Below are 13290 nucleotides of genomic sequence, written 5' to 3' on the forward strand. Positions count from 1 at the left end.
TAATGACTTCAGCTGTTTCTCAACACCACTGACATTAATACTTATTTCACTCGTGTTTTCAATGCTACAAGGATTGAGTTGGGGCAATTCTCCTGGGTTTTCCTTTGTAAAGGAACATTTGAAAACAGAGTTAAGCATTTCAGATTTTGCTTTGCTACCATTAATTTCAGTTCCTGTCTCATTTGATAGATACTGGACACTAACTTTGGTGCCACTAACAGCCTTTACATACACTGAATTTCTTTGTGTTCTGTGAAAGGTCACCTGAAAATGTTCTGCTATGGTAGTCACTGAAGGCATCCTGGACTGCTGCCATGATAGCCAAGTGTGTTGCATTCACCATCTCTTTATCTATAGTTCTATGCTTTGTTTATTATGCAGTAATCTCTGTTCTTTAGAATTTTCTTTGCAGTGACTCTATACCATGGAGGTTCCCTCCCGTTATGAACTGTTCTACTGGGTTCATATCTATTCAGTGGATGCTCAACTAATTTTTTTAACTTGATCCAGAGTTCCTCTACATGCTCCTGCCCTCTGCTGAAAGTTTCAAGTTACTCATTGAGATACAGCATTACTGTTTTTTGTATAGTTTACTGAATATATACATATACATCTTTCTGCTTCTTGTAGTTGTTATTTGTACTTTGATAATCATTGTTGCCACAACTGTGTCATGGCCACTGATAACAATTTTGATGTGGACATCCTCAAAGAGGTCAGATCGATTTGTTACCACTAGATCCATTATATTTCCATCTTAAGTGGGGTTCCTAACTATCCATTCTAGGCAATTTTCAGAGAAGGCATTTAATAAAGTTTCACAGGATTTCTTATCATGCCCACCACTTGCAAAACTGCAAGTTTCTCAATTAATTGTTGGATGATTAAAGTCTCCTCTGATCATTACAGAATGACTGGGGACCTTACGTACAAGTGAACTGAGGTTTTCTCTGAAGTTTTCAGCTACATCAGGAGATGAGTCTGGTGGGTGACAGAAGGATCCAGTATCATTTGACGCCCACCCCTGATGCTAAGTCTTGCCCATGCAATCTCACATGCAGCTTCAATTTCTGTCTTAGTGGTTTTGAGTTTCTTGCCTATTGGGACAAATATGCCAGCCCCATTTCCCATTTGCCTATGCTTTCGATATACACTTAAAATTTCCTCAAAATTCTCACTGCTAACAATTTCAGGTTTTGATCAGCTTTCTGTACCTATTGTTATGTGAACTTCTCTGCTTTCATGAGTGCTTCTAACTCTGGCATTTGGTTGCAAATGCTTCAGCAGTTTACTATTAGGATTTTCATTTTCTCCGCCTGTGGAAAGCATTTCTTTTGATCTTCAGTGAAACTTCTGGGTTTCCTACAGCTGTCGTTATCTGTATTGGATGGAGAGTCACCTAATGTAAAAAACCCTTGTGTGCACCCCTCACACAGTCAGCTACCAGTACAGCAACTTTTGATGTGTAGTGCACACCTGATCTATCTAGGGGGACCCTACAGCTTTCAAACATGTGGTGCAAGTCCAGGCAGTTGCAGCCTAGCTTGTCACAGAACCTTCAAAGTCTCTGGTTCAGTCCTTCCACTCGACTCAGAACCAAAGTGCGACAATCAGTTCTGGGAACAATGCTGCAAATTGTGAGCTTTATTGAATGTGTTTATGTTGTGTTAAAACTTAAGCCTACAATATGAATTAGGAATAGAAGATAGTTGAAGAGTGACTCACATACCTCATGTGACACTACCACTTACTTTTCTTCTAGTCAGCATGTGTTACATTCATTTGCTAACAAAGCATATTATAATCTGTGAGGGCCATGCAGAAAGTAAAGAATGTTTGTGCATACAGTCTGTGCACCTGTCTTGCAGCAGCCACTCATTAGTTCAGTGTGATGCAGATAGTTGCCACATGTGGTAAGTGCAGAGATTGCTGTGATCATGACTGTACCAACCACAATACCTGCCAACTGCAAGGTGCAAGGTGTTATTCGTCTTCTGCAAGCAGAAAATGTTGGGTCCTGTGACATTTGCATCAGACTTATTACCATTTATGGTGAAGGTTCAATAAAAGCAGCCAATGTCTGGAAATGGTGGATAATGTTTAAGACAGGGAGAACAGTTATTCATGACAAAGAGAGAGCAGGGTGGCTCTCCATCACAGCAGAGGTGCTGAAATAAAAGGTTGGTCGTGTAATTCAAGAGAATCGATGAGTCACCATTAGTGACGCGTATGAACATATCATGAAGTATCTCATTCAGTTGTGCACAAAATTGTCACTCAGCATTTAGCATACCACAAAAGCCATGCACAGTAGGTGCTGCGCATGTTCAAGGATGACCAGAGAGCTGCAACAATGGGTGCTACATTAGCGTTCTTGAAGCATTATGAAGGAGATGCCGATACAGTCATTGATCAAATTGTTACAAGAAATGAGCCATGGCTATCTCACAACATTCTCACACTGAAGCAACAGCCTACAGAGTGGCTTCATCTTCAATCACTGTGCAAGTTCAAACAAACTGCAACAACTCAAAAACTCCTGACTTCTGTACACTGGGACAGCAAAGGGGTCCTACTTGTCCATTTCAATCCCTGCAATGCGACCAGCGGTAGTGATGTACACTGTGATATCCTTGAACATCTTCAGCAGGCTACCTAGAATGACTGAAAGGGCAAGTTCTCCCATGGAATTGTTCAATTGCGTGACACTATAAGTCTGCATACTGCCTGGCAGCTACAAGCCTCAGTACATGAGAAATTCAGGTGGGACATTTTTGAGCATCCTTCCTAAAGCCCGGACCTACCATCAGACCTTTTCCTGTTTCCAAAACTGAAGGAGCACGTTGCTGGTAAACACTCTTCAAAGAAGGATGCTGTCATGACCTGGTTGAGCAGTCAGGTGGCCACATGGAATGAAGAGGGTATTCACAAATTGGTGCCAAGGTACAACAAGTGCCTTAATGTGAAAGGGAACAATGTGGAAAAGTATACAAAGTATGAGCCAAAATTATCATTGAAGAAAATATCAGTATGGCAAAACATTCCTTTGTTCCTGGATGGCCCTCTTATCTGCAAAAAGTGTCTGAGTTAATGGTGCTTTCAACATTTTAATGTAGACATTGTTATTATATAAGAATAATTGTTTGATATTTTATTGAATCATCAACACCACAGGAAATTGGATCAAACAGTCTGCAAGGAAAATAATGACACAGTTTTCAGAAAAATAAATACCAAATTGTTAAACTGATCAGAACATCTAAACAAACTGACTAATATGGTAAAAGCAGACAATGAAAAATCTGGGATCGAATAACAATAATATGAATTCGGATAGATTACTACTCACCACAATAGTGGAGATGGGCTCCAGACAGCACTGAGAGACAGTCTCTCTCTCTCTCTCTCTCTCTCTCTCTCTCTCTCTCTGTCTGTCTGTGTGTGGTGTGTGTGTGTGTGTGTGTGTGTGTGTGTGTGTGTGTGTGTGTGTGTGTGTGTGTGGAGTAGAGGGGGGGGGGGGGCAGGGAGGAAATGTTTAATCACATAAAATATTCACATAATCTTTAGTTGTAGTTCATTCTTAGAGAACAGCAATACCTCAGGTGCAAATCATCATGGTGATTAAAAGCAGGAAGAAGGTACAGTATTCTAATGCACAAGCTTCTTTGTGAATTTTCAGTTTGCAAATGTAGTCTATTAATGGCAAAAATAACAAAAAGACTCCTCTTCTATATTCCTTAGCATCATTTGTGTTGTAGTTACTAATTAATGGAGATCATCAGTTCAATGGTTGGTAAATGAATTCAAATGTCTTGTTTGTTCTTGAATCAGATTGTAATTGCGAAAACAAATTGAAGACACTGACTGATTTCTAATATAATTTATTACACTAACTCTATGGTTATATAAAGCAATCCACGTCATTGTTCAATGATTTCAACAGCAAATTAGGCTTTGTTTTTATCCAGAATTATTCTTTGTTGATGTGTTACTATGACTCATAAATGTTATCATCACATCAGCTGTCATTGTTATTGATACACTTAAGACATGACTGTTATTCAGTATACATTTTAAATTATTGCACTGCAATTACTTTTTATGATTTGTAGGTGGAGGAGTTCCTCATTTGTGTCTTCCACACCCGAATAACAGCATGGATGAATTGGTATTATGTCTTCTGGTGAACTGCATACTTATATCCTTCACTGTATTAACACTTGATAGTCATGGAATATCAATTAAAAGAGATGCCATCCACAGGTTTCCAAAGAATCTTTTCCTGTTTGGAATGGGGGCAGCAAAACTCCAAAACTGGCATCTTTGATATGAATGAGTTGGTCAGTATTGAGGTGTGTCATACAACAAAAAACTAAATTCCATAGGTGCTAAAGTTGGCTAACAATAATCACAGGAAATCACTTCTATAAGTGTATGAGAATTTTGTAATGAATAAAAACTCTGTACTTCTCTGTACTTTAGATTCTGGGACCGGGGGGTGGGGGGTGGGAAAGTGTCGTCTCTTGCTCCTCCCCTGTACTCTGCTGGTGCTTATGATGCCATCATACAAAAGTGATGTGTCCCAGGACACAGGTATGCACATTGTCTCAATAAACACTCACACATTAACACTGGCTTGAACCAGATGCCACTAACAAAACAAGTGTATAGATACTGGGAAAAGAAGGTCAATCAAAATAATAGCATGATGTTCATTGTCTAAGAAAGAATGTTTTGAAACTAGAAATTGGATGAGGAGTCACACATACAATATAAAATTAAATTGTCAAGAGTGTAAGAGAAATGTACCTACAATAGTATATTATAAATTACATTTAAAAAAGACTCAAAAAACATATTCTTATGCTACTTCAGCATTGGAGCACAAATAAATGTATTTCAAATAGCAACAACAGGAGAAAGATAACCTCAACCTAGAATTTGAAGTTTTCCTCCCCTATTCTGTTAATGTTGGACACACTTCTATTTTTGGCTGTCATGTAGCTATTTAAAATATTGATAAGTAATGACAGTTGAAATAAAACAGTCTATTGCTAGTGTATAATGAGTAATATAAAACACAGAATCATCTTCCTTACCTCTATACTTGAATATAATAAATCATCACCAGCAGCAGCTTAAATGTATATGATGAGAAACCACTTAAAATAAAACAGCAGCCTTGTTCTGCATTGGCCATCCTCAACTCTCATATTACCGAACAACTCTATGAATACTTTTGTGTACCTATGTCAACATATGTAATGTATCTTTACTGACTACATGCTATTATAATTTTCCCTAGGATTGTTTCATCGGGCAATTGCAATGAGTGGTGGCGTCCAGTCAGTTGTACTTCATGATCCATTAGGACAAGCAAAGAAGCAAGCACAGCTATTGAACTGCCCTGACAATTCATCAAAGGAAATATACAACTGCTTAAAAGAGAAAGATGCTCAGGAAATTGCTGATTCCATTACTGGATTTTATGTAAGTATCATGTGATCTGCAAATTTTTTGTGCACCTTTGTGGTGTTGAAAGTCATAAAAACAATTAATTAGTTTTCTGTAGACTAAGAAAGCATTCTAAAACATTATGAGTTATAAAACGTCCTGGCAGATTAAAACTGTGTGCCAGACTGAGACTCAAACTCAGGCCATCCTGATTTAGGTTTTCCGTGATTTCCCTAAATCACTCCAGGCAAATGCCGGGATGGTTCCTCTGAAAGGGCACGGCCGAATTCCTTCCCCATCCTTCCCTAATCCAATGAGACCGATGACCTCGCTGTCTGGTCTCCTTCCCCGAAACCAACCAACCATCCAACCAAACTCAGGACCTTTTCCTTTCATGTGGAACTGCTCTACCATCTGAGCTACCCAAGGACGACTCACGCCCCATCCTCACAGCTTTACTTCTGTCAGTACCTCATCTCCTACCTTCCAAACTTCACCAAAGTTCTTCTGTGAATCTTGCAGAACTAGCACTCCAGGAAGAAAGGACATTGCGGAGACATGGCTTAGTCACTGGCAGAAGTAAAGCTGTGAGGATGGAGCATGAGTCATGCTTGGGTAGCTCAGATGGTAGAGCACTTGCCCGCAAAAGGCGAAGGTCACGAGTTCGAGTCTCGGTCCAGCACACCGTTTTAATCTGCCAGGAAGTTTCATAACAGTGCACACACTGTTGCAGAGTGAAAATCTCATTATGAGTTATATTTTGGTCACAATACAAAATATTGCACAGTTAAGAATTGATTTTCAGTTACACAAATTTACAGCACATTATAATGATGGAAGCTATGATTAAGTTAGCACTGATATAGACAAAGAGGCTGTGACTCTTCGTGCAAGGTTCCAAAACCAGATAGTCCTTAAATGACCACAGAAGACTGTTCAGTGGAAAATGTAACATTTGCAATAATGAGGCTTCAAAAGCAAAATGTTAAAAAAAAAATGCTTTTTTTATTATACTGTTCATTTAATATTTGACATCTACTGTATACATCACACTGATGAGTAATCTGGCAGCTTTGAAAGATAAATAGCTGTTTTCATATTGCAAGAATGGAGGCTCACATTGCTTTGGACATTAATCCATGCAGTACCTGAGATTTCCCACAATTCAGATTATATACAGGGAGCTAATAATAAAATGTACCTTTAATTTAATTCAAGTTTTTAGACATTTCCAATTTCCTGCCTTGTGTCAATTGAAAACTCTTTAAAATATTGTCTGCCTGCTTAGCTCAATGGTAACATGTTTGCCTACGATGCAATGGGCCCAGGTTCAATTCCCAGCCAGGTTGTAGATAAATCTTGTGCTTGATGAGGCCCCTTTAAGTCTTTCATTATTGACCTAACCTGATACTCTTTCGAGAGAGCTACACAGAATAAAGTACTTTATTAATTTTTATTACACTGCAACAGAACATTATCTTAACCGATAGAGGCACTCAAAGTACCCTCCACCACACACTGTCAGGTGGCTTGCAGAGTATGGATGTAGATGTAGATGTAGAAGCCACTGTGGAGCGAAAGTATGGCAGACATGCAAGAATTTTGTCTGTATGTCAGTTTATTTAAGAGAGAGACTTCTGTTTGTAAAACCCATCATCATCATCATTTCCCAGCTCCAGTCTCCCAGAAGGGGTGTGCAAGTGCTCGCCATCCCTTTATGTCTTCACAGATTTTCTGTTCTGGACATCTTCCTTTGGAATCTTCTCTCCTCCACCCCTAATTACATTGCATCTATCCAGCATTTTCTGGACCTTCCTCTAGGTCTTTTTTGCCTTGGACACTTATTTCAAAATATTTTCTCGTTGGTCTTTTCTCACCCATTCTCATAATTTACCCATACCACTGCAGTCTGCATATCTATATTGCACTAGTAATAGGGGCTTCAATGCCGGCTATATTCTTGTTCACTTCCTTTTTTGATCTTGTCCTTTCTAGCAGTCTGGTTCATAGTTTTTATGAATCTCATCTCTGTCACTTCAATTCCACTCCAGTCTTTTGCCAATAGGGTACATGTCTCTAAACCATAAGTGAGAATTGGCACAAAGTATGAGTGGTACACGGTTGTTTCACAAAGTATGTGTGTTATGTGGTTGTTTTTGCCTTTTTGTGGTATTTTGCTATCCTGTAGCAGGTTTCTGACTTGATTGTAAAAGCTAGTGATTTCTGCGTTCTGCTCAGTATTTCCAGTCTTTAGAAGTTGTGCTTCTGAGGTACTGGAAATTAGAAGTTGATTAATTTCACCTATTCCAAATATAAGTTTGAGTCTGTTTTTTTTCTGTTTATTGTCATTACTACAATCTTGGCGTTGCTAATCTTGCTCCAAATTGAACTATTTGTCAGCCTATCAATATGATGATTCGATGCCATTTTGTTATATATCTAGGCACTAAGTAAGTTTAAACATAGAGTTTGTTCAGAGCTATTATAAACTTAATTATGATGTGATACAAAGAAAATATTATGTTTCCCTGACAAGATAATTTTACGTTTTCCTTATTTTTTCATAGCACTAGCACTTCAAGCAGCTAATAAAATGACTTTTGTTCAGGATAATTGCAATGCAGGTCACTGCCACTACCATAGTATTAGTTGATCCTTTCACTACTCAAAGTTGTTTTTTTCTTAGTTGAACCATATGAACTAATATGCTTAACATACTAATTTTCTTTCTTGCTTCTCAACATTCATAGTTTAAAGTCTTCCCAATTCCCCTCTTGGAGATTCCTAGACTCCATAGCTTCATTCACACCTATTAACATTCATTCATTCTAAATGACCATTCCATAGTAACGTCCTATGTTTAATAGCTTCATCACAGTACTTTAATTTCCCATAAATATTTTATGAGCTACTTTAAGAAAGACATTGACAGGGTCAGAGGAAACACTAACAACATGCTTTTACTTCTTAGCAGCATTAAAATTTTCTTTGTAATGTAAAATACGTTTCTTTGTTCTACTCTGCTCTACTCTGCTTCTTTGTACTGCAGCTACGACACCTATGAGAACATATTTTACATAAAATCATATATAATAAGGAGAGAGATGAACATATCAAGGAAAGTTCTGGCAGAATGTAAATAATTTAGGAATAAAGGAGACCACTCATGAAATAGCAGAATCATTGAGCTGTCAACAGGAACACACAAAAGAGAGTGAAACCTTGCTTGCTTCTGCATTGTATCAGCTAGACACAGAGCCCGGATTGCAGTCTGACAAGTGGACTAGGATAGAGAGATGTTTTTGTTAGGTGGGGTAGGTAAAGGGATGGAGTGGAGGGTGTCTGGAAGAGGGATTAGGGCTGGGCGGCAGCTAGTGGCTCAAAGGGAGGCAGCAGTTGTGATGGCTAGGAAAGCAGGTTGAGGGGTGGCAAGTGTACAGGCTAGGAATGTGATACACTGGGCTTGAGCCAGTGAGGTGTGGTGCACAATGAGGGTGACATGGAGATGTGGATTTGGAGGAGGTGACATGATTCAGGAAGGGGAAACTGTTGAGCAGAGGCTGTATGGACAGTGGGTTAGCACAGATTAAGGCCAGGAGGATTATTCAAGCAGAGAATGTGTTGCAAGGATAACTGCCATCTATGTAGTACAGAAAAGCTGGTGGTGGACAGAATGATTCAGATGGCACAAGTTGTGAAGCAACCATTGACCTCTAGCATGTTGAGCCACTTGGTGGTCAACTTCGTTCTTGGCCACAGTTTGGCAGCGGTCATTCATTCTGACAGATAGCATGTTGGTTGTCATACCAACATAAAAAAGCTGTAGGGTGATTTCCTTGCCTCTGATGAGATAGAATAAACCAATGACAGGACAGGAGTAGGAAGTACTGGGTGGGTGAATTGGACAGATAGCAAGAGAAATTTGTGGATTAGGTCTGGGGGAAGGAGGGGTGGTAGTGGCTGTCTGTGAAGGCCCTTGTGAGATCTTCACCATACTGGTCAAGGAAATTCTCATCACTGCTGATATGCTGTCCAGAGGTGACCAGGCGGTATGTAAGCAATGTTTTGGTGTGGAAGGGCTGACAGCTGTCAAAAGTCAGGCACTGTTAGCAGTTAGCTGGTTTAATATGGGCTGAGGTGCGGGTGGAGCCATCAGACAGTTGGAAGTAAACATCCAGAAAGGTGGCATTTTGGGTTGAGAAAGACCAGGTGATGCAGATAGAAGAGATGGTGTTGAGGTTGTGGAGGAATGAGGGTAGGGTGGGTGGCTTGGCCCTGAGTCCAGACCATGGAGGTATCGTCAGTGAACTTGAAACAGACAAGGGGTTTGGGGTTTTAGTAGGCTAGGAAGGCTACCTCTAGATGGCCCATAAATACATAAATAGGTTGGTAGCAGAGGATGCCATGCGGGTGCCCATGGCTCTGCCATGGATTTGTTTACATACCTTCCCCTTAAAGGAGAAATATTTGTGATTGAGGATATAGTTGGTAAGGTATATGATGAATGAGATAGTGGGTTTGGTGTCAAAACGACAATGGGAGAGGTAGTGTCTGATAGTTGCAAGACAACGGGTGTGAGGGATGTTGGTGTAGGATGTTGAGGTGTCATCAGTAGTGACAAGTAGGGATCCAAGTGGTAAAGCGATGGAGATGGTCACGAGTCTGTAAAGGAGCTGGTTAGTATCTTCGACATGAGAGGTTAGGCTTCAGACAGTTGATTGGAGGCATTGGTCAACAAGAGTGGAAATCCTTTCAGATGGTGTCCACGATTGTCGTTTTTGTAGATTTCAGGGGGCATATAAAAGTGGGATGTGCAGGGTGTCATTGGCGTGAGGAGGGAGAGGTTCTGAGATGTGCCCAAAGATTTGAGTAGGTGCTGGAAGGTATGTTGGATTCCCGAGTAAGGATTACAATGGCAGAGCCTGTATGTGGAAGAGTCTAGCAGTTGGCAGAACCTTCTGTCAAGTAGTCACTGCTATTCATCATGATGGTGAGGGAACTTTTATCACAGGGAATGGTCTGTTTTGAGACTGTGAATGGCTGTCTTTTCTTTTGTTGAGAGGTTTGTGTTCTTGGGATGAGACCTGGGAAAGGATCGTGACACCTTTTAGGAAAAGCAGCCCAATATGGAATCTGTGAACAAATGGGTAACTGGCTCAGATCATATCTAGAAGACAGACAACAAAAAATAGTATTAGTTGTTAACAATCTACAAATAGGAGAGGTAGAGTCTGACTGGGGAACAGTACCTCATGGAGTTCTGCAAGGGTCAGTCCTTGGTCCCCTCCTATTTATAATATATATTAATGGCCTACCCCTGTCCTCAAATAGTGCTACCAATATCACAATGTTTGCAGATGACACAAGTATAGTGACAGCCAGCAAAACCTCCTCTGACGTAGAATCAAATACCAACCAAGCACTTGCAAATGCTCTGAACTGGTTCACGGCAAATTCTCTAGCAATAAACCCCAGTAAAACAAATTACATGCAGTTCCAATCCAGTTACATAAGCCCAGAAGAGATTAACATTGCACATGAGAGCCAACAGTTACAGAGCGTTAAGTGCACAAAGTTCCTAGGCGTTCACATAGATAACCAGATCAACTGGGAATTCCACATACAGCAAACACTAAAAAAGCTTAGCTCAGCAACATTTGCCATCAGAATAATCTCCAAAATTGGAGACATTAACGTATCAAGGTCTGCATATTTTGGCTACTTTCATTCAGTGATGTGCTATGGAATAATCTTTCGGGGCAACTCACCACTTTCAAAAAAAAATTTTGTAAGCCAGAAAAAAGTAGTCCGAATTATATGTAGTGCCCCCCAAGAACCTCACGTGAAAATCTTTTTAAACAGTTAGGTATATTAACCACTACCTCACAATATCTCCTCTCACTCATGGCCTTCACTCTTCTCAATTCCTCTGAATATGAAACAAATGAGGCATACCATCATTATAACACAAGACGGAAAGGTGATATGCACTGTGAACAGAAATATCTCTCTCTGGTACAAAAAGGGGTAACGTACACAAGTATAAAAATCATTAACGCACTCCCGGGTAATATAAAGTTTCTAAAAGAAAAGAAAATGCTATTAAAAAAAAAGCTAAAGGAATTCCTGCTGGAAAAATGTTTCTACTCTTTAGATGAATTCTTCAACAGAGATAAATAATTCGAGTAGTAATTCAGATTATTTCCTTTGTCATTGTTATCTGTATTGTTTTTTATCACTATTGTATTTTTGTATTGTATTGTATTGTTTATTATTTTGATTAGATCATTGTATTGTACCAGTTTTGAATCATTCATCTCCCAAGTGTTGAGAGGTTTGTGTTCTTGGGATGAGACCTGGGAAAGGATCGTGAGACCTTTTAGGAAAAGCAGCCCAATATGGAATCTGTGGACAAATGGGTAACTGGCTCAGATCATATGTAGAAGACAGACAGCAAAAAATAGTATTAGGTGTTAACAATCTACAAATAGGAGAGGTAGAGTCTGACTGGTGAACAGTACGTCATGGAGTATTGTATTCTATGATATCTATATTGTATGTGCTTTGACTTGTTCCACATCCATGCGTAATCACGCATTACTGGATCTATGGAATATGTATCTCAAATAAATAAATAAAATAAACCAAGTTGGAGGTAAGGAATGCCAGGAAGGTGGCCAGAGGGTGGTTGGGTGGGAAGGAGGGAGGGTCACAGTAGTGCTACCCAAAGGTGATATGAACTGAGAGAGGCAAAGATCAGTGTTGGAATTAATTAGCTTTGGTTGGAGGGGTTGGTGCAAATAAGTGTTTCCACTGGAGGAATCAGGAGGAGGAGGGTAGGTCTTTTAGGCCTTTGATAAGTGCACCTTGGTTAAACTTGGGTGTGGGGCTGCGGTTGAGGCCTTTGGGTAGCACTAAAACTTACATAGGATTGAGATTTTGGTGGTAAGGTTAACAACAGTGTTTTGAGTTTGTATGAGATCTGGATTTTGTGGAGTTTTAGAGGATGTGGTAAACTGAAAAGGTAAGCCAGGCAGCGTGTGGAGGCTATGAGGGACTGATAAAGGGGTTCACTGTGGGTAGGGTAGGTGTTGATGGGCAGTAGTGTTCCAAGGCAGGACTCGGATGCCAACAGGTTTAATAATTTATCAAGGTGGTATGTAGAGTGCTCAGGGACTGCACAGTAACACTGTCTTGCGGAGGGAACGGATGTGGTTCTGGGATGTTTGCACCATGGAGATGCAGTACCAGATCTGTGAAGGATAGGAACTGAAAGAATCTGAAAAGATGAAAGTCATACTGAAAGGAAAGGTGGGATCCAGAGAAGAAAATTGTTATGGTTATGTAAGTGGGTGGGATTCCACAGGTTAGGGAGATTTCCCATGCCATATTCTCTTGCACCCCTAATCCTCCCACCAAATCCAAGAATCAGCTACAAAGGAGCACCCCTCTCCTCACTCATTATCACCATGGACTGGAGAATCTCAACCATATCCTCTGCTAGGGCTTTGATCATCTATCATTGTGGCCAGAAAAGAGGGATATCCTACCCAAGACCCTTCCCACCCCTCCTAAAATGGTGTTCTATTTCCCACCCAACCTACACAATCTCCTGATCTCTTCCTAAACCACTCCTACTCTCAACCCCTTGTCACAGCAGTCACATCCCTGTGGAACACATCAGTACATGATCTTCCCAATTCATCCATCCAGCACTTCCTACTCCCGTTCTGTCAGTAATATCCCTTCAGAGGCAGGGCCACCTGTGAAAGCAGCCATGTCATATACCAACTCTGTTGCAATTGCTGTGCAACTTTTTATGTCAGCATGACAACC

At 40.2% G+C, this 13290-nt stretch overlaps 1 protein-coding gene across 1 annotated transcript in view; it reads left to right on the forward strand.

The window, feature by feature from the left end:
• The window catches only part of LOC124777313 (juvenile hormone esterase-like), an 84716-nt gene that overhangs the window by 44695 nt on the left and 26731 nt on the right, over window positions 1–13290 (forward strand). The window contains exon 5 of the mRNA XM_047252669.1: window positions 5306–5490. Coding sequence (XP_047108625.1) covers window positions 5306–5490 — 185 coding nt within the window. The remainder of the gene's footprint in view (window positions 1–5305; window positions 5491–13290) is intronic.

The sequence above is a fragment of the Schistocerca piceifrons genome, chromosome 2 (genome assembly GCF_021461385.2).
Source record: "Schistocerca piceifrons isolate TAMUIC-IGC-003096 chromosome 2, iqSchPice1.1, whole genome shotgun sequence".
Lineage (NCBI taxonomy): Eukaryota > Metazoa > Arthropoda > Insecta > Orthoptera > Acrididae > Schistocerca > Schistocerca piceifrons.